This window comes from Daphnia magna, linkage group LG10 (assembly GCF_020631705.1).
Source record: "Daphnia magna isolate NIES linkage group LG10, ASM2063170v1.1, whole genome shotgun sequence".
Classification (NCBI taxonomy): Eukaryota; Metazoa; Arthropoda; class Branchiopoda; order Diplostraca; family Daphniidae; genus Daphnia; species Daphnia magna.
This window is the reverse complement of record NC_059191.1, coordinates 9,328,472-9,346,008: the sequence shown is the minus strand read 5'-3', so window position 1 is coordinate 9,346,008 and position 17,537 is coordinate 9,328,472. Positions and strand designations below refer to the sequence as shown.

General features: G+C 41.3%; 7 protein-coding genes and 1 long non-coding RNA gene across 10 annotated transcripts; 4 read left to right on the top strand and 4 right to left on the bottom strand.

The window, feature by feature from the left end:
- The first annotated feature begins 99 nt into the window (after nucleotides 1-99).
- Nucleotides 100-4,248, top strand: LOC116933038 (RNA polymerase II-associated protein 1). The gene is made up of 6 exons (XM_032940941.2): nucleotides 100-1,263; nucleotides 1,317-1,669; nucleotides 1,728-2,870; nucleotides 2,934-3,706; nucleotides 3,774-3,939; nucleotides 4,022-4,248. Exons 1-6 carry the CDS (start codon nucleotides 321-323, stop codon nucleotides 4,211-4,213), a joined length of 3,570 nt encoding a protein of 1,189 aa, XP_032796832.1. The 5' UTR covers nucleotides 100-320; the 3' UTR covers nucleotides 4,214-4,248.
- Nucleotides 3,967-6,408, bottom strand: LOC116933042 (death domain-associated protein 6). The gene is made up of 7 exons (XM_032940944.2): nucleotides 6,058-6,408; nucleotides 5,729-5,992; nucleotides 5,585-5,670; nucleotides 5,437-5,528; nucleotides 5,226-5,375; nucleotides 4,971-5,161; nucleotides 3,967-4,904 (listed from the first exon to the last, which is right to left on the bottom strand). Exons 1-7 carry the CDS (start codon nucleotides 6,271-6,273, stop codon nucleotides 4,281-4,283), a joined length of 1,623 nt encoding a protein of 540 aa, XP_032796835.2. The 5' UTR covers nucleotides 6,274-6,408; the 3' UTR covers nucleotides 3,967-4,280.
- A 115-nt stretch (nucleotides 6,409-6,523) lies between these two features.
- LOC116933045 (2-oxoglutarate and iron-dependent oxygenase domain-containing protein 2) lies at nucleotides 6,524-7,987 on the top strand. The gene is made up of 5 exons (XM_032940951.2): nucleotides 6,524-6,867; nucleotides 6,921-7,031; nucleotides 7,088-7,309; nucleotides 7,369-7,557; nucleotides 7,629-7,987. The coding sequence occupies exons 1-5, from the start codon at nucleotides 6,691-6,693 to the stop codon at nucleotides 7,941-7,943; spliced, it is 1,014 nt and encodes a 337-aa protein (XP_032796842.2). The 5' UTR covers nucleotides 6,524-6,690; the 3' UTR covers nucleotides 7,944-7,987.
- Nucleotides 7,955-12,226, bottom strand: LOC116933041 (BRCA1-associated protein). 2 transcript variants are annotated; one of them, XM_045179438.1, is made up of 11 exons: nucleotides 12,200-12,226; nucleotides 10,394-10,409; nucleotides 10,155-10,324; nucleotides 9,818-10,095; nucleotides 9,564-9,753; nucleotides 9,234-9,508; nucleotides 9,024-9,167; nucleotides 8,801-8,961; nucleotides 8,600-8,742; nucleotides 8,470-8,541; nucleotides 7,955-8,405 (listed from the first exon to the last, which is right to left on the bottom strand). In XM_045179438.1, the coding sequence occupies exons 1-11, from the start codon at nucleotides 12,209-12,211 to the stop codon at nucleotides 8,082-8,084; spliced, it is 1,785 nt and encodes a 594-aa protein (XP_045035373.1). In that variant the 5' UTR covers nucleotides 12,212-12,226; the 3' UTR covers nucleotides 7,955-8,081. The 2 variants fall into 2 exon arrangements, with proteins under 2 accessions (XP_045035373.1, XP_032796834.2); XM_032940943.2 differs by lacking the exon at nucleotides 12,200-12,226 and having other exon boundaries at nucleotides 10,394-10,704.
- Nucleotides 10,851-13,415, top strand: LOC116933039 (insulin-like growth factor-binding protein complex acid labile subunit). Its single transcript, XM_032940942.2, has 3 exons — nucleotides 10,851-11,009; nucleotides 11,081-11,308; nucleotides 11,382-13,415. The coding sequence occupies exons 1-3, from the start codon at nucleotides 10,956-10,958 to the stop codon at nucleotides 13,308-13,310; spliced, it is 2,211 nt and encodes a 736-aa protein (XP_032796833.2). The 5' UTR covers nucleotides 10,851-10,955; the 3' UTR covers nucleotides 13,311-13,415.
- LOC123476778 lies at nucleotides 13,290-14,350 on the bottom strand. Its single transcript, XR_006651633.1, has 3 exons — nucleotides 13,789-14,350; nucleotides 13,648-13,712; nucleotides 13,290-13,566 (listed from the first exon to the last, which is right to left on the bottom strand). It is a non-coding gene; the product is annotated as an uncharacterized LOC123476778 (long non-coding RNA).
- LOC116933047 (intraflagellar transport protein 22 homolog) lies at nucleotides 13,367-14,834 on the top strand. The gene is made up of 4 exons (XM_032940953.2): nucleotides 13,367-13,506; nucleotides 13,580-13,770; nucleotides 14,344-14,549; nucleotides 14,615-14,834. The coding sequence occupies exons 1-4, from the start codon at nucleotides 13,465-13,467 to the stop codon at nucleotides 14,761-14,763; spliced, it is 588 nt and encodes a 195-aa protein (XP_032796844.1). The 5' UTR covers nucleotides 13,367-13,464; the 3' UTR covers nucleotides 14,764-14,834.
- Nucleotides 14,835-14,901: 67 nt separating this feature from the next.
- LOC116933043 (carbohydrate sulfotransferase 1) lies at nucleotides 14,902-17,499 on the bottom strand. Of its 2 annotated transcripts, XM_032940946.2 has the most exons (7): nucleotides 17,252-17,499; nucleotides 16,994-17,188; nucleotides 16,855-16,924; nucleotides 16,171-16,537; nucleotides 16,003-16,106; nucleotides 15,638-15,928; nucleotides 14,902-15,572 (listed from the first exon to the last, which is right to left on the bottom strand). In XM_032940946.2, the coding sequence occupies exons 3-7, from the start codon at nucleotides 16,881-16,883 to the stop codon at nucleotides 14,912-14,914; spliced, it is 1,452 nt and encodes a 483-aa protein (XP_032796837.2). In that variant the 5' UTR covers nucleotides 16,884-16,924; nucleotides 16,994-17,188; nucleotides 17,252-17,499; the 3' UTR covers nucleotides 14,902-14,911. The 2 variants fall into 2 exon arrangements, with proteins under 2 accessions (XP_032796837.2, XP_032796836.2); XM_032940945.2 differs by having other exon boundaries at nucleotides 16,855-17,188; nucleotides 17,252-17,495.
- Nucleotides 17,500-17,537: the final 38 nt, after the last annotated feature.

Sequence of the window (17,537 nt, the reverse complement as noted above, 5' to 3'; positions counted from 1 at the left end):
TTAATAATTTATAAATATTATTTTATTTCTCTAAGTAGCTCTTTTTGTTATTTCAAAATAACTTTAATTTTAAGTTATCGATTTATCGATTAAGCAACGTAGTCGTAAGAACGTGTGGACGTAACAAGATGTCTATTTGTCTGCTAGTGGTTTAAAATGTTGTTTTGACTTGAGCACACTGTTTTTTTTTTGGCTAATCACGCATGTTTTTCCTCAATACCTTATTATTTAATGAGTTCAGTGTTTGTCCTTTACCAGTTTTTAAGATTCAGAAAAATCTGCGCTTTAATAAAAGGAGAAAGGAAAAGAGGAATTGAAAAATGGCTGCAAGACCAAAATTGGTTTGCGGAGAAGACGAATTGATGGAAATGCAAGAAAAATTCAGATCTGGAGGGATAACAAATTCTATTTCATCAAAAGTGATAAAGGCACCTCACAAAACTAATGCCAGTATTCCAGGAAATGAATCAATATTTGCTAAAAGAAGGGAGATGGTTGAGAAAATAAAGGAAAACACATTTCATTTTCAACTTCCAAAAGTCCAGGTATTGAAAGATGTTGTAGAAAAATGTGAAACTGTAGAAATAAAAGTACCTGAGAAAAAGAGAGAAAATCATTTTCCTGAGGTATTCCAAAGAATGAAGTCCATGAAAGCTTCAGGTTCTGGAAGTATATTTGCTCAACAACTTAGAAAAGCAAAGATGATGAGAGATGAGGTTGCTGAATTGCCTTCTGTCATATTACCATCTTGCCTAAATCAATGTAGTGAAATTGCTAAAGCTGTTCTTGGAGAAACAGAAGCCAACAAAATTCACCAGGAGAATGTACAGAAACTATCATCAATGACAGACAAAGATATTCTTCGAGAACAACAGCAATTACTACAAACCTTGGATCCAAAGCTCATTGCATTGTTGAAGAACAAAAAGAAATCTACTTCCAGTTCCAACCAGATTTTGGTAGAAACCCCAACAGTAACAGAAATCTCAAAAGAAACAGAAGACGAGCCTGAAATCGGAGAGATACATGAAATGAAAAACTCAAAATGGCTACATATGAATCACATGGAAAAGGAAAAGGTTAGGTGGATGGCCTCACTGCCTCCTCTCAAAGAGATTCCCGGCGAAAGCTTTCAAGCTCGATTTGATTTCCAAGGTCGCCTTTTGGAAGCCAACGTTGATTTACCAGTGACGATCGCTCTCCATCATCATGGTGAAGAACCTGAAAGAGCTGGATACTCCATCAATGAACTGATGTTACTAAGTATGTTCCACAAGTACATGGAAATCTTTGCAATTACATTGACTGATTTTTAGGTCGTAGCAGCAAAATGCAACAAAGGGTATTGGCTTTGAATACCCTTGCCAACATATTGGAAAACACTCGGCTAGGCATCTATGATTCATGTTTTGAAGCCCCACTCATACCTGTGTTGTTGGACAATAGGTTCTTGATGCTCGTGCGGTTTTGTTTGGATGACAGTGCTCCTTCAGTTGTCGCTGCTGCTCTTGTCGCTTTGTCACGTTTACTTTCCTCTCCGTTTGATGAAACCTGTCTTGAACGTTGCTTCATTTGGCACTTGGGCGAAAAGCAACCAAATTTATGTAGTCGCATCCAAATGGATTCTACAGACCAGGAACAAGAGGCTGAAATGAAAGACTATGAAATGGTAACTGTTATTTTGAAATGTATACTGTTTTGCCTTAACCGTGTTTGTTATGATCCAGAGTCGCGTGGATGTGATTAAAGTTTGCCTGCGAATGGATATTCCGCTCAGGATCCGTTACATTTTCGAAGAAATTCGACCGGAAGCGCCAGCAGTAATTGCTGCCATTGAGATTCTTACCAGGATGGCACGACATTCCTCTGCTGTCGCTCAATCCATCGTCGATTGTCCACGTTTAATGGACGCTATCTTTCAGTTTTTTCTTCCGAAAGATGTGACATCGCTTTGTACCAGTCAAGAACAAGACCGAGTAAATAACGTTTATGGCTTGCCTGTCCGCCAAGTCCTCCGACTTGCTCGTGTGATTGCCTCATGGAACGCAGAGCTTGCCACCAGACTCGTCGTCAAATATGCACTTCTAGAATCCATCAAGATTTACGTAGCGATAGATACAGTGCAACTAAATTTACCAACGCAAGAAGCCCTTTTGCTAGTGCTGGATAGCTATTACACATGGCGCACTCTTCTCCGACAAGGAGTCGGCATCGAATCATTCCTGGAATTTTATCCAGTTTGGTTTCCACAACTTCAGTCTTATCAGTCTTCAATCTCGATGGATTCTGGGTACAGCAACAGTAGCAATGCACGCTTCAGCCACCATTTAGGTTCCTCTCTGCTGCTGTTGATGGAAGCACTTTTAAGTGCGTGTTGTACCTCGGGATGCTGCGCAGGAAGCTGCTTGGGAGACCACAAACATTTACATATAAAACAGGTTGGCGGTTTAAGGGAAGCCGTTGAAATTTGTGTGGCCAAATGGACATGGCAGTTACGTAAAATTACGGATCCCATCCCAGACTCAGCTGGAAGCCTACTAGCTACCGGAATTCACTTATTAGCCACGTTTTACACACATTGGATTGATCCGCAGGCTCCTTCTTTACTGGATAAACTTTGTTCTAGTCATATCCTTCCATTGCTTCACTCAGAACCCATGCAAGAGCTCGCCAAATTGCTAATTCAACACAGCAATCTTTCTTCCACACTGCAGTCCTGTTCGAGATTTCCGGAGTCTCTGCCATCCGTCTGTGCCACTGCGATGGGTGGAGAATTGGTCCCGATAATGGCCTCTTCTAATCCTTTCCCTTTGTTCACATCCATTTTTCGGCTGTTGAGGATTTGGAAAGACAAAAGTGCATCTGCCCAGGTTAGTTAGTTAGCTAGTTTTGTTAAAGCTATGTACATGCTGATAAATTGACTAACATTTCAGGTTGTGGACTTGAGAATACCCAATTCGTGTTTCGATTACTTGGTGAATTTGACTGGCCCGCTGTCTTCTTTATCTGGAAATTGGTTTACGCGTTACGAGTTGCAGTTCCTTCACGAATTCCTCATGATCTGCGCTGAGTGGGGGGCGTTCACTCCCGAGCAGTCACGTTTAGCACATCAAGTGGCCTTAACAGCGATAACGAGCCTTGGTCCTGGTGCAGAAGTTATTGCTGTAGACTGGATTCTTCATCTGATATTTCAGAAAGATTTTATTCTACGTGGTTTTGATCTAGACACAAGTTTGGAACAGTTGCATCTGAACGAGACCTTGCTTTCGATAACTTTAAATGGATTAAGCCATGTGGGAAACTTTTACAGTGATCAGCTGCTCCCAGAAGAATCAAGGAAACATTCCAGGACAGTGTTGACACTGGAGCATCGTCAAATCCTTCCGACAGACTGGATCTATTTACCATTGGTGTTGCTGTACCAGCGAGACCTCGAGAAGCCTCTCGAAGGAAACACGAACATCGTGGAAACGGCTTTGTTTTCGTTGCGAGCCGTTTATGTCCTTTTGTTTCTTCAGCCTACGTGGTTCTTCCACGTCCAACCGACAGAGCATTATGCTCGTCTAGCTTGCACTTTCCTGGCCGGCAATGATATTTTTCTGGATAAAACAATCAACGATTACATGTGGCCTATCTTACGCAAATTGGCTCGACAACATTTGGATTTTAGTAGACCTGTTAGCGGAGTGGACGACTTCATCGACCTGTCAGTATTTAGTCATTAGAAAAGATAAAACATTGATACTCATTCGAATTATAATCTTTCGTTGTAGTTATGAACGGCTAATTGACCAGTTTGAAGCCGTTTCTTATGGCAATCCGCTTTTTGCAGCATTTCTCCTGTTGCCACTTCAACAGCATCAACCCGTCCGTTTTCGTTTGAAATTGTGGTGCGAACATCCAAACGCCCTACGCATCCTCACATTGAACGATCAACAGGTAGCAGAAAATGCCAAGTTCCTTCCATTGGAGTGGTCGTGTAATTTGTATTTGGTTTGAACATTTATTTGTCTATGCGCAGATGCTGCATTCGTTAGATCACTGGAAAGAGCCAACTGAAACAAATGAAGTTTTGCTGATAAAGTATGCGGCTTCTATAAGGTCTGGCACCATAACCAGCCAACGAAACCCGGTACTCTTCGAAATAGCGACACATCACATTACACATTATGTTGAACGAAACCCGCACGCTCTTGATAAATTGAATTTGTGAAATCTGTTGGAATTAATACACAAATAATGACACTATCGAATTTCTGGTAGAATGAGCTAAGATTCCATCAATCTGATAAAACAATGACGTCGTCGTCCACAAATGTCTGAAGAGCAATTCGTTTTTGGTCTGGGGTTTGTTTGACACTGACTTCGTCCTCAGCACTTAACTGTCGTTTCACTGATCGCAGCGGATTGGGATTGCTGAGTTGCGTTTTATTATGACCCCGATGGACGGTAGTAAAAACCTTTTTTTCGATGTCGGAAGAATTTCTATGCTTTGCTGCCAAGGACTTTGTTAAAACGCTGACATTGGGTTTAATGTCTAATCCGGAAAGAAATCCGTTTTTCGAAGGCTTTGACGGTTCGATTTTCTTGACAACATCCGTCTCAGACAGGGAATTTCTTCTACATGACGATGAATCAGTTTGATGCTCCACTTCAGATTCTTCCATTCCGGATCGTGATTCCTCTATCTCAACAAGCAGAATACTGTCTTCGTCAATGTCTTCCATTTCTTCCCTACCGACATCATCATCGTCATCGTCGTCGTCGTCGTCGTCGTCGTCGTCATCATCTTCATCATCTTCTTCTTCGTCGTCATCGTCATCAACATCTTCTTCTTCAGCATTTGAAGCCGCAGCTTCTTCTTCCCCTCTAGTCTCTTGCTTCACTACAAAGGTCTCCATTACCTAATGGTTTAAATAATTAAGACTTTTAATACAATATTGGATGGAAAACATTAAAGTTAAGCTTGCCTCATCAAGTCGTTTTTTTGCTAGCTTTTGGTTATTTTCTAGTTTTTCTCTTAGTTCGGTATCTATAGTGGCAGGATCATTATTATCATCAACCTCAATGTTGTCGGTTAGCGTGCATCCAAAGGTTGATTCAAACTCGTCAATTCGTCGTTTTTTAAGCTTAGTGCCGACCTCCTCAAAAACCTGTCTTGCTGGTTATTAAATTTTATGTTGTTGTAGTTCAAGGGATAACGCCATGGAGCCATGATATCGTACCCATTCTCGAGATGTTCTCTTCAGACATATGCAAACCCGCTTGTTCATTTGTCTCTGCTATGATTTCATGAACATCTTTGAAATCGGGGAAATCGTCATTTTTCTTGAGATATCTTGTTATGTTACGGTTAATTTCGGGAAATCTCGTGCCTGTAAAAAATCACTGGGATAAATTTACGACGCAGAGAAACGAAAAAAAAAAATTACTGACCATTATACTCAATTTTAGGTTTAGGATCACGTGTACTGTAGCCGACGACGTCGCAGAGTTTACTGTACACTAAGGCAAAACGTTCTTTATACCTATGAATTATTAGATTGTTAGCATGGCTAAATAAATTTAAGGGTTAATGAGATACCTGCACTCTAGGATATAGGTGGAGTTTTTTTCTTCACCAAAATCTACTTCCTTAGCTTGAAGTTCTTGTATTTTTTTGTCCAATAGCTAATTAAGAAAACTTTTAGAGAATGCATTTATTTTTTATATTGAAGAAGATAATTACCCCCAGAATTTTTTCCAGCTTCTTAATATGAGCTTGTTTCTGACTTGCAGATTTGGCATGACAACTTTTAAAGTAGTTCAATATCTCTTGAATAGTTATATATACATCATTTGTGCTAACTTGTAAGATAAACTTTGCCAAGTCTGAGTTAAAAGTGTTTGATTGTCTACACTCAAGGTCGAGTCTGGCATAGTGTTTTCTAAGTTTTTCAAGGATTGGTTCATCTCCAGGGATTTTTAAATGAGGAGTGCAAGCAGATATAAACTACGGGAAAGTATATATATAGAACTATGTTAACCAAACACATCTATAATTGATGATGATGATACCTTTTCAAAAGCTAGTGATTCTGTTTTGCATGCATGTGCACTACGACCAATTGTGTCAATTTTCAATGCGTCCAATGTAGAAGACGAAGATGCATCTTCATCGACTTTGGTCCTGTTTGGGGGCTTCTGCTCAGTACTTGATTCGTCAGATTCAACAAGTTCAACAACACAAACACTATTTGTGTCATCTGACAGATGTGGTAACGAAGATGCCATATTCTGTCGAGTTTCAAAATACCTTTACAAATCCATGCACTTTGTCCCTTACACCACGGAAGGAATTGAATTCAAAAACACAGATAATCAAGATGCAGCAGACGACTTGCAATACTTGAGGAAAGAGGGCGCCGACAAGGGATGGCCCATCGGAATTTTTTGTCTTTCTCAGTTGCTTTACCAAAGCTGGAACGCTGGTAGAGCCGCTACGAAAGCCCGTAAGTGATTCTCGCCATAAAATTATAAGGAATAACTCTGGGCTGGTAAGGAAGGGTTCAATAAAGGAAGTTTCGATGGCGTCAAATAGTTAGCAATCATTCCGCGCTGTGGCGCCAGTGTAAAGGATCTGTAAGTTTCCTTTTGTGTTTTGACTTGTCAGTCAAGTTGGAATATGAGACGAGGAATTCACATACAAAAATGGCGAAAAGCTATATAATGAACTACGCTAGGTGTAGATGTTTTCTGGAATCGAATGTGTACCTAAAAAGTTTCGGTTTGCATGTTTCATTCAAATCAGAGAAGCAATTCGAAGATTGTTACAGGAAAAAGTTGTCCGAAATGGGTTGCACTGATTTGAGACCTGTCATTCACGAAGTATCATCGTCATTTCAAATTTCAAGAAAAAATATGACTCGTTTTTCTAATAGATTAAAGAGGAATTGGAAAGAAGGAGAAGGATACCCTATGACTCAGTTGAGCGAACTATCTATATAAAAACCAATTATAAACCTCTCCACCCAGATATTTTTGAACTTAAGGTGAATTCTGAAATTTTGCAAGGTAGAAAAACAAATTAAATTCAAGATTCACACAGGATGAATTTCTACATCCAGATGTTCTCAATTTACTGCATCATGTTAAAGAAAAAAGTATTGATAAGGCTGCTCTAGGTATCCCATACAGAACACATGGAGTTGATGTGTTCTCCTTTCCAATATTTAGCTTGGAATTTTGCAATAGATTAGTGTCTGAAATTGATCATTTAAATGAGACTTCCATGCCAAAGGGAAGACCCAATAGCATGAACAACTATGGTGTAGGTGAAATATCTACACAAATAAATTACTTCAATAATATTGATCTATTAGTTATTAGGTCCTTCTTGATGAATTGGGCTTAAATGAAGGGCTCTTAACACCTCTAAGGAAAAAATATTTAGAGCCTATTAGTCAGTTTCTTTTTCCTGAAGAAAAAGGGATGGAGTTTGACTCTCATAAAGTATTTACTGTTAATTACGAAGAGAATAAGGATACCGAACTGGCTTTCCACTTTGACAATTCAGAGGTAATTTTTTTTAGAAGACCAATTTGCTATTTGAGTTTCTCACGTCGGCTGTTTTCGCATAAATATTTCAGGTGACTCTGAATGTTTGTCTTTTGGAAAACTGCGAAGGTGGAGAACTCTTTTTTGGCGCACCTGGCAGCGATAAGGGTTTTGGCTATATTCATGAGGCAGGAATGGCTGTGATTCACCGAGGGTCAGCGCTTCATTGCGTTTTGCCGTTATTATCAGGTCGCCGAGTAAATTTGGTTATGTGGATGCGTTCCTCATCAGTTCGTAATTTAACGTGTCCCATGTGTGGAAAAACACCAGACCTAGAACCTGTGGAAAATGGATGGGGAGATGGTTTCACCATCCCCAATAAACACCCGGCGAACGAGAGAACTTAAACTGAACGTTGTTTCTGGATCAAATATACTTGTTTTATTACCGAGTTAATAGAAAACGTAGGAAAAAAAAAACGTAATTTAAAAGACAGTCATATGTGAATGAAGATATTATATAATCCTTGGGCGAGTGAAATCTATTTACTTTCCACGTTTTTTACTTCTGGCCCCTTTGCTACCATCCAAAGACGACCGTGAAGGGGATTGAGGCATGCCTAGGACAACTTGCCCGCCCTCCAGTTCTGTGTTTTTAAACTTCTCTTGCGCTTCGAAATAGAGCATCACATCTTGTAGCTGTTCTTGCAATTCTCGGACACTTGTCTCTTTTTCTTCGCGAATTTTCTGCACCTGGGTCTCCAACTGAGCGACACGCTGATGCCACGATGATTGGTTGTGGGTTAGCGACCGATTAAGTTCTTTTTCCTCTTGCAAATCGGATATAGCCTTAGTCAACTTCGCTGCCATCTAGAGAAAACACAATGATCTCATTTGAAATGAATTGGAAAAAAGGGAGACGGGCCCAACTTGCCTTTTTCTCTTTCACTTTTAGACGTTCGTTTTCCTTTATTGTCGATTTTACTTTTTCCTTAATCTCTTCTCTCTACAAGTAAACGTCAGTATTGATTTGAAAAGAGGAGACTAACGCGTGAAAACTTTACCTCTTGTCGATGCTGTTGTTCCAAACGATCAATTATACCCTCAAAATGAATTTTTTGCGAGGCGAGTTGGCTCTGAAGTAGATACAAGTATTCAAGTTGGACAGAATCGAGTTTCTCTTCATGTTCAATGTTGTTTCCCTTGCCTAGATGTACAAAATATCATACGATCCACGGCGATTAATTTTACTTATTGCTCCTTACCAGACTGTTGTCTGCGGCCATTGTTATTGCCTTCAACTTCAACTAGCTTTCCATCTTCATTGTTCTGTAGCAACCGATGAACAAAATTATCGCCGACATAATCCCAAACACGAGTGTTTCCTAGCTGCATTGCATAGCAATGCTGGGTTTCCAAAAAATGGCTAATGTTGGGAGAAGGGCGCAATATTAGTAAACGTATAATTAAAATAATTAGTAAGCTTACTGATATGCATGGCCTTCTACGTATCTCCCACAGCCAACATGGCCGCAGATTAGACAAATCCAAAGTGATTCGTTTGATTTACATTCTGAACAGCAACTTTCTGCCGCCATTTCGGGAGATTGCAGGTACCGACAAACTGGGCATCTGAAAAAATCAATACCGACGCCCATCAGATCAATATCTGAGTAATAAGCTAATAAGATTTCTTACGTAGTGTCTCCCCATTTGGCAAGGCAAGCCCCGTGAAAGCTGTGGTTGCATAAGATGGTCAAGATGCCATCTACTGATTCGTCCATGCGTTCCAAACAAACTGTGCAAATGGGCAATTCCGTCATTCCCGTCATGGGCGGACCAAAACCCCCACCGCCCACAGTTGTATCTCCGCTAATGTCTACTTTTGCGACGTAGACAATATGGCAATGCTCCGATTCAATCGAGTTATAAGGTGTACCATTAAATGTCTTGTAACACTCGTCAGCCTCTTCCTGAATACAACAAAATGAAAGATGACTGTTAAAAAAAACAAACGAGTAGATTTACCTGACTACGGAAAAGAACTAAGGCCATGTACTGGTTCGGAGTCTTGTCTCGAATGATTCGCACCCTTCTGATGCCAGGACAACATGGCGCTAGAAAATTGAGAAGATCATGACAGCTGAGCCAAGCAGGAATAGCCAGCATGCAAATCATTTGGCTACGAGGCACATCCATTTCCAAAGACGTCATGTGACTAGAGTAAAATAACACAAAATAGCATTAACTTTACAGTCATTGGAAAACATATGATAACTTACTTTTCTTTATAGAAATGTAGAATACCCTGTACTTTCTCTACGAATGGGTTGCCAGAGAAGAAGCTCAGTTGATCCCTATTGCTGACAACTTTCTTACGGTCTTGCAAGTCTGAATACGAGCTTCCAGAGACTGTCTCGCCATCAACAGTGGCAGAAGACAGCGCAGGAGAAGGTTCCTTGCTTGTACTTGGAAGTTCTTGGTCAAATGAACTGTTGTTGGACAAAGTTCTCACTTTGCGAGTTTCAAGAGATTTCTTATTTTTGCCTTTAGTTATTTCCTGAACGATTTAATTATTTTCACAACATGCAATTATATAAAAATAACAAAAAATCATACCCAGGGTCCAATCCCTGTGTTGCCATTCTCATAAGTCTCCATTTCAATGGTTTGTAATTCTCTTTTACCTCTACCTTTACTGGCCCTTTCTCTTTCCCAAGTTTCTGCTTCAGGCAGCCTCTCCTCTGACTTTTCTTTTGAACTGGCTTCCATGGCTAAGTACTGAGGAGCTATTCGTGAAAAGTAAGTAAACTAAGAGTAAAAATATCGAAAAAATATGACGTGACTGAAACGTTTACCCAAGTAGGCAAGATCCTTAGGGACGACGGAATCACCTCCTAGTTCGAGACGGAATGCGCACAGAGAAACAGACATGCCATAAACATGATCTCTGGATTTGATCAAAAATACAGGAAGGTGGTTAGGATTTTATATTGAAGAAACAAAGCGAAATTTTGCGAAAGACGCAAAGTATGAAGATGACGACAAACCACGGCAACTGAAACGAAAACAAATCAAATCTTGCGCCATCTAGCGTTAAAACTATGAAGCGTGACAGCACACTGAAATTGTTTCTGCTTGTTGAAATCCGATTCCTGATTTTCCGGAAAAAACTTTGGAATCCTAATCACTGGGTTGCAGGCGAACGAAATAATAGCATAAGAACTATCATGTCTCGTTAAAAGGCTTACAAAACTACACATATCACCAGAGGATATCCTTTATATTACTCGTATGTTGAATCTGTTTCCTCTGACAAGAGATAATAATAATGGTGCATCTATTGGCCACATAGAGCACGATGGACCCTTTTGAAACACGACTGTCGGTTAGTAGTTGCATGGATGCATTTCAGTGCGGATGAAAATTGCCTCAATAATGAAAGTGTTGGTCGTTATTCTTCTCTTATTCCAGGTAAATAGAAACCAATTCGTTTTTCCGTTCCAGACGAAAAACCAGCTAGAATATCATTCGAAATGTCTAAGGGTATCCAATCAGCGCCATGGTCTCCATCTTGTCCCCACGAGTGCTGGTGCCACGACTCGTACTTGTCCAGCATCGTTGATGGATGGCACCCACTCAACCAGACACAACAAGATGCAGCCAGTCTAAGCACGTCTAATGATGACATTCTATTCCGTGCCGCAATTTGTGTTCAACAGCACGATACGGAAATCAAAACCCTGCTAGACCGTTTGCCCTCCCAAGCTGAAGTTCGTTATAATTTAATTACGACATATCAAATATCCTGTGCAATATGAGTTGGTTTATTCGAATTCTCGACAGGCTATGAAGATCATTCAAGCATCTGACGCCCCGGAAATTCGCCTTACAGTTAATCATTTGACGAAATTCATTAACCTGCGCGCGTTGAGCCTCGAAGGAGTCGAGCCCAATGATATCAGCAGTTCACCAAACATCATTTTACATTCAGACAGTTTACGGCCGTTGACTCAACTCAAATATTTAAGTCTCGTGAATTTGGAGCTGCTGGACGATCCGTCGCCGGACGAAGTCACATTGTTCTTAATGGCCCAAGGGGAAGAGCTGTCTGCTACTCCCCAGATAACCTATTACAATATCCCCAAAGAAGAAGAAGCCATCCTACCGTACGAACAGTTTAAAAAGCAGCAACTCGAAGCTCAAAACGAACCATGGAACGGCTTTTCTCTGCTGAAAAATCTCGAGTACTTACTCATCGTTGGTTGCCAATTGCCAGAAGCTTTTAGTCGAGGTCACTCGGGAGCTTTCACGAGTCTCAGCCATTTGAAAGAGTTGACTATTCGTTCCAGTCAAATGCGTGTCCGTCTAGAAGTGGAACCCGGCAACCTGATGGAACTAGAATCTCTTTCTCTGGCTGATAACGAATTTCTCGAGATCGAACCTGGAGATTTGCAAGGGATGGGTGCCCTGCACAATCTCGATTTGTCGGGTAATCAGTTGACGCATCTCACTGAAAACTCTTTCCCCTTCCTACCCAATTTAGAATGGTTGGATTTAAGCGCAAATCCTCTACGAGTTGTCTATCCCAATACTTTTGCCAATATTTCATCCCTTCGACGTCTTTTACTTGGCTCTTTTCGCTGGAAGGATGAAGGCATAACGGAAGAGCCCATTGATGGAATCGAAGTGGTTTCCGTGGCATTTGGTCCTGATAGCTTCAACGGCCTCGTGAAATTGCAAGAGCTTTGGATCAGTCAGGGTCATCCGGAAGGAAACAAAGGCCTCCATCCAAACTATTTCAAAGATTTGAGTTCCCTGTCCGAGTTGCACATCCGCGGACGTTTAATATCGATCGAAGCAGACGCATTTGCAGCCAATAGACGTCTGCAAAATCTCGACTTGAGAAAATGTCAGATACGACGTTTGAGCGTCGATGCTTTTCAATCGTTACGCAAACTTCGTACGTTGGACCTGTCGTTCAACGAGCTCACCCAATTGCCGGCGGGTGTTTTCGATCCCGTCAGCTCTTCTCTAAAAGAATTGTGGCTCAACGGCAACAGGCTGACGACTGTTCCGGCCAACATTTTCGCCACGCTAACGAGTACGACCAAGCTGATCCGTCTGGAAGGCAATCCTTGGCATTGCACTTGTCAGCTAAATCAACTGAGAGCGACGGCTGTTAACAAGATCAAAATCTCGGACGCGTTGACCAATCGAACCGGATACCAGTACGATAGGAGGGTGGCTCCGTTATGCGCATCGCCGGAAGCGTTGAAAGGAGCAGCTCTGTTTGACGTCATGCGAAAACCGTTAAGATGCAACAAAGTAGATAGACTTGCCAGCGGCCGAAACAACAAAATGCTGACGGCCGCATACGGAGACGACATCTGGAACGAGCCTCAGTTGATTGAAGAAGATGAGACAGTCGACCACGGAGCAGAGGCGACAGATGACCAGCAACATTTCTCTTCCGTCTCTTCGGCCAGCAAAGTTTCATCGGTGGAAAAGCTGCAGTTGGATCACGCCGACATTATCGATCACGGAGAAGAGGTCGTGGAATCCAGCACGCCTTTGTCGTTTCGGACGGCAAGTGTTTTGTCCAAACAGGTCAATGATGTTTTGTCTGTATCCTCAAACAATTATCCCCAAGGATTCAGTCCCTTTTTCCAAAAGAATGCTCCCTCCGTTACGCTGTCGAAAAAATCGATAAAGTTGAGAATGGAGCAAGAGATGAAAAATCAAGCCAAGAAAAAATATCTACCAAATCTGTAATCAATAACAGTACATGAAACATATCTACGTTGTTACTCAAACGATCAAGTAGTCGATGTTATAGTTTTACGCTAAAAACGAGAATACACTTGCCGACAGCCGTAACCATGGTAACATTTGAGATTGGTAAACACACTCTACGTACCGACCTGCGATGACGAACGCAGCCAAAGTTTTGCTTCTCGGTCCAACAAAGGTTAGTCAAACAGTTATTATTCGGATTGCCCATTCTGCTGGAATTTAACTTCCGTTTCACCTGCACGACACAGAGCGGGAAAACAACATTAGCCAATTTTTTGTCAGATGCCAAAGATGCTATCGGTCAATACCGACCCACCGTCGGTTGTCGAATTCTGGAATTCCAGATGGAATCTTTGTCTCATCACAGTTCGTCTAGAAGCGCTGCAAATAACGTAAACAACAGCGACATTCAATTATGGGATTCGAGCGTTGATCGAAAGTAGGTGAACATTATTACCTTGATTTTTGGTTGTTGTCGGCTAATTGCCGCAATTGTTGGTGCGTCAAACCGTGTAATGGTAAATTAGTTACTACTACGTGGTTCTTTCCTTAACGATGATAAGGAAGGATTTGCCCCATGATTATATTGCCAAAATCAGTTAGACTATAATTAACAACTATTGAAGCAAGAAATCGAAAGTAGGTGAAAATAGGTACGTATTCGGTAACTGTGGAATTGTTGATGCGACAAACCTATTGAAACCGTAATAGTACCATAGAAACCGTAAGCGAATTGCAATACGTTTTCCTTTGAAATCTGTTCATTTAAAGGAAAATCTAGAACCAAACTGTAATTCTTTTCTCCTAGAATCACCAACGATTGAGTAATTAAACTAATAAACGTACACTAAAGGTATTTTTAAGATTTTCCGTTAAAAGACACCGTAAGTATTGAAAGGGGAAAAACCTAAACGTATTGATTTCAAACTTATTAATTTCCACATAGCTCAATCGTTGAAAACTGTAATAATATCCCATAACTTACGACGGGGACGCAATTTCATTGAACCAGTGTCAGCAACTGTTTGCCAGCTTTGGCCAGTGATGCTGCAGGCGTCCTTTTGGTCTACGACATCACAGCAGACGACCACGTAGCCGAACTGGAAGAGCTCTATAACGTCTGGAACAACTATCTCGAATTAAGTCCGAGCCGTTATTTAGTTGTGGCACGGAAATGGGGCGACGGTCAACCTAACAGAAAACGTACCATTAAGATGGGTATCTATATTTAGTTTAACTTTTTTTTAGAAAGAAACGTAAGTTTCAAATAACCTTATTTTCAGGAAGTTTGGCTCGACTGTCTCGCGTCGAATGGGACATTGACGCGGATGGTCCTCGAGTTCAAAATGAATTTGTTTCTTTCATGTCTTCGGTTTTGCTTGACGTCCGTCGTAAACGAGAAGAAGAAGAAATTACCATCCTCAAAGAATAAACCAACTATTCATAGCAGTTTATTTTTTGTGATGCTGACTGTCTTAAATACATAAGGACATAACAAAAGGAGATACATAGCATGACGGCAAAAAAACAAAATTGTACGATATTCAGTTCGCTTTTTTTTTTTTTAAAAAGGATAAAGATCACAGCTGGGAATAGCCAAGTTTGGCCAGCACATTGGAACAAACCGATTGTATATTCGAGATGCTTTTAGTGTCGAGTTTTTGACGCCAGAGATCGACTCGCTCGGCTGATTTGCGGACCGTACTCCACGGATGGTTCTCGTCTCTCGACGTGTGTTTCTCCACTTCTTCTCGTATTTTACGCGTGTAAAACAGTCCAGCAAAATTGAAGATGGACCGGAAAGTGGCGTGAGGACTCTTGGCCATCGTTTCGTATTTGATCAGAGCCACTCGGCCAGGAAACTCGGCTGAAAGCGACTCGAATGCATCGAGATCGCTTTGGATATCGTCGCAAAGACGGCCAGGATCGATGCAGTCGATCGATTGGCTACACCATTTGACGGATGAAAGGCGCGAATTCATCGTACCTCGAGGATCTCTCACCAGATAAAGAACTTTCACCGACGGATCGTCCAGCAATTGGCGGGTCAAGTTCAATCGAAGACGCACCATTTTCATAGTCAGCGCAGGAAACTTGTGACAAGCTTCTTCCAAAAAATTGCTCAAACTACAAACGTTGCGATTGGGGCCCAGGACGCAAGCCTGCCAGACGTGAGCATTGTGACTCAACATGTCTTGCATACTCTCCTGGATTTTCTTCAGGAAATCTTGGTTGGAATATCTGAAATCAACGTTTAACATTAAACGTCTCACTTGATTTTTACTATAATTTTTTTCAACACTTACTTGCAGTGAAGGAGATCTTTTAGATGTTGAATAGCTGAATCGACTCTCGGATCTCCAGGTCGTATTTGTTCCAGTCCGACGTGCATCAGTGGCTCGTAATGGTTATAGACTCCCGGATGTTCAGAAAGAATTTGGCCGAGGAAAGTCGATCCCGATCGCCATGAAGTCACAATCAGGAGACGCTTCGGGTGCGTTACGTTCCAGTAGCCAACATGTTGTTGCGCTTCCACTTCCGCATCTAGTTCCTGTTTGTTTTCTTCCAATCTCTTATTCAGCAACGTCAAAGTGTTGCTACAACATCAATTCATTAGACTTTCCTCCCTTTTTTTTTTAATGGTTAGAAATCAATGGAAAAATTTTTTTACTTGATATCTTCCTGAGTGACTGTTCTATTCTGGAACAAGTTTCGGGTTTTGAGGAGTGCCGACGGCGCTGCCGGTAATAAATAGCCCTGAAATTTGATTTTATTCTACGAAAAACCAAATAAATTGAACACAATTATTCCTTTGAAAACGCAATGATTTCAAACTCACCTTGGCAACGGCAACTGGAAGATGATTGCTAGGATTAATTGATTTCCTAGTTATTTGATAGACTTCGCCTACGCCGTGAATTTTCGTCGGGCGTCTCCTTTTCGTCGTCGGTGTCAATGTGATTGAAGTTTCTTCAGTTTGGCTATGATTAGTGTCGCTGTACGCTGGCTGGTGATGGGCATCGACAGTCGACATGACTGGCCTTCCGTCAGTGTCTTGTAGATTGTGGTGGCGACCAGGATCCATTATCCACATCCGGTTGTCACCGGAACGCATCGTAAATGTGGAAAAGAGTAGCGACAGGCTGACTAACGTGACCAAAATCGCCAGAGCTCGAAGATGATGAGGGCGTAACATTAACGGCCAACTAGAAAATAATAAGAAAGGAATGATCAAAATTTGTTGGACAGAACAAAATATACGGTGGGAAAACTACAAAAAATTCCAGCAGTGACCGTAGCTATTTTACAGTGCAGACCCAGATTCAGAATGGACGTTATTAACTGTCAGTTTGACTAGAGCGTGAGAGCGATCCCACTATTCTTCTATTTACGCTCTGTTGGTCTTTCTTCGATGGTTTCATGCTACAACATTTGATCACATCAGACTGTGAGAAATTCTTCTTCTTTTTATCAACGTGAATCTCATCATTCGTGAATGTCAACTGAATAATTTTGGACTTACCTTCGCACTGTGATGTTGGCTCTCCTCATTTTCTTTTCGTTAAACGTCCTTTAAATGTATGCACAGTTCACTGCAACGAAAATGGAACTGATTAAAACATGTCTTTGAAAACCAAACTCTAGCGACGGTAGGTGCGTACCGGATTGCAGCGACCTGCAGACTGGCCCGCGCGGACACCAAATCCTCTATGTATATGTGATGCCGATAGGAAAAAGAAAGGGTTCCAGCCACACGGTACCTGTGTGCAGTTGCTTAGACCAGTGCGCACGATTGAATGTGGCGGTCGGTTGTGCTCGAACGCTCGTCACTGACGGGCTTTTCTTTCTTCAAAATTCTAAAAACAAAAATAGAGTTAAACAAGATGCATTTAAAAGTTCCAGGAAGTGATCGTTGTTACCTGTTTTCAACGAGCAAGAAAAAAGAAATGTGGAGCTATCTTCTTTTTCACGGCGAAACAAACACACAAAATGCAATCAAAAAGAATAAAGGAGGCGAAGCGGCGTTACAGACCAACAGTAGGGGGTAAATATTGTTGAGGGACACGACGAAGAGGAACGCCGCCGAATTCAATAAAGACCAACATTTTTGTTGTTCTATTTTTTCTATTTTAAAAGTCAAAAATTAAATAAAGAAGAAAGAAAAGTTTGGGCGAGCTCGAACGCCGTTTCCATCTTGGCGCACAG

Excerpts from the sequence above, each read along its gene's own strand:
- LOC116933038 (XM_032940941.2), top strand. The coding sequence starts at position 321 with ATGGCTGCAAGACCAAAATTGGTTTGCGGAGAAGACGAATTGATGGAA. Across the intron at positions 1,670-1,727 it reads AAATGAAAGACTATGAAATG|AGTCGCGTGGATGTGATTAA; the intron begins GTAACTGTTATT and ends GTTATGATCCAG. Across the intron at positions 3,707-3,773 it reads GTGGACGACTTCATCGACCT|TTATGAACGGCTAATTGACC; the intron begins GTCAGTATTTAG and ends CTTTCGTTGTAG.
- LOC116933042 (XM_032940944.2), bottom strand. The coding sequence starts at position 6,273 with ATGGCATCTTCGTTACCACATCTGTCAGATGACACAAATAGTGTTTGT. Across the intron at positions 5,671-5,728 it reads AGCTGGAAAAAATTCTGGGG|CTATTGGACAAAAAAATACA; the intron begins GTAATTATCTTC and ends TTTCTTAATTAG. Across the intron at positions 5,376-5,436 it reads ACCTAAAATTGAGTATAATG|GCACGAGATTTCCCGAAATT; the intron begins GTCAGTAATTTT and ends GATTTTTTACAG.
- LOC116933045 (XM_032940951.2), top strand. The coding sequence starts at position 6,691 with ATGGCGAAAAGCTATATAATGAACTACGCTAGGTGTAGATGTTTTCTG. Across the intron at positions 6,868-6,920 it reads TGAGACCTGTCATTCACGAA|ATTAAAGAGGAATTGGAAAG; the intron begins GTATCATCGTCA and ends TTTTTCTAATAG. Across the intron at positions 7,558-7,628 it reads TCCACTTTGACAATTCAGAG|GTGACTCTGAATGTTTGTCT; the intron begins GTAATTTTTTTT and ends TAAATATTTCAG.
- LOC116933041 (XM_032940943.2), bottom strand. The coding sequence starts at position 10,469 with ATGTCTGTTTCTCTGTGCGCATTCCGTCTCGAACTAGGAGGTGATTCC. Across the intron at positions 8,542-8,599 it reads AACAACAGCATCGACAAGAG|AGAGAAGAGATTAAGGAAAA; the intron begins GTAAAGTTTTCA and ends GTTTACTTGTAG. Across the intron at positions 8,406-8,469 it reads TAAAAGTGAAAGAGAAAAAG|ATGGCAGCGAAGTTGACTAA; the intron begins GCAAGTTGGGCC and ends TGTTTTCTCTAG.
- LOC116933039 (XM_032940942.2), top strand. The coding sequence starts at position 10,956 with ATGAAAATTGCCTCAATAATGAAAGTGTTGGTCGTTATTCTTCTCTTA. Across the intron at positions 11,010-11,080 it reads TTATTCTTCTCTTATTCCAG|GGTATCCAATCAGCGCCATG; the intron begins GTAAATAGAAAC and ends GAAATGTCTAAG. Across the intron at positions 11,309-11,381 it reads GTTTGCCCTCCCAAGCTGAA|GCTATGAAGATCATTCAAGC; the intron begins GTTCGTTATAAT and ends AATTCTCGACAG.
- LOC116933047 (XM_032940953.2), top strand. The coding sequence starts at position 13,465 with ATGACGAACGCAGCCAAAGTTTTGCTTCTCGGTCCAACAAAG. Across the intron at positions 13,507-13,579 it reads TGCTTCTCGGTCCAACAAAG|AGCGGGAAAACAACATTAGC; the intron begins GTTAGTCAAACA and ends TGCACGACACAG. Across the intron at positions 13,771-14,343 it reads GATTCGAGCGTTGATCGAAA|TGTCAGCAACTGTTTGCCAG; the intron begins GTAGGTGAACAT and ends TCATTGAACCAG.
- LOC116933043 (XM_032940946.2), bottom strand. The coding sequence starts at position 16,883 with ATGAGGAGAGCCAACATCACAGTGCGAAG. Across the intron at positions 16,538-16,854 it reads GCCAACATCACAGTGCGAAG|TTGGCCGTTAATGTTACGCC; the intron begins GTAAGTCCAAAA and ends ATTATTTTCTAG. Across the intron at positions 15,573-15,637 it reads AAAGATCTCCTTCACTGCAA|ATATTCCAACCAAGATTTCC; the intron begins GTAAGTGTTGAA and ends CGTTGATTTCAG.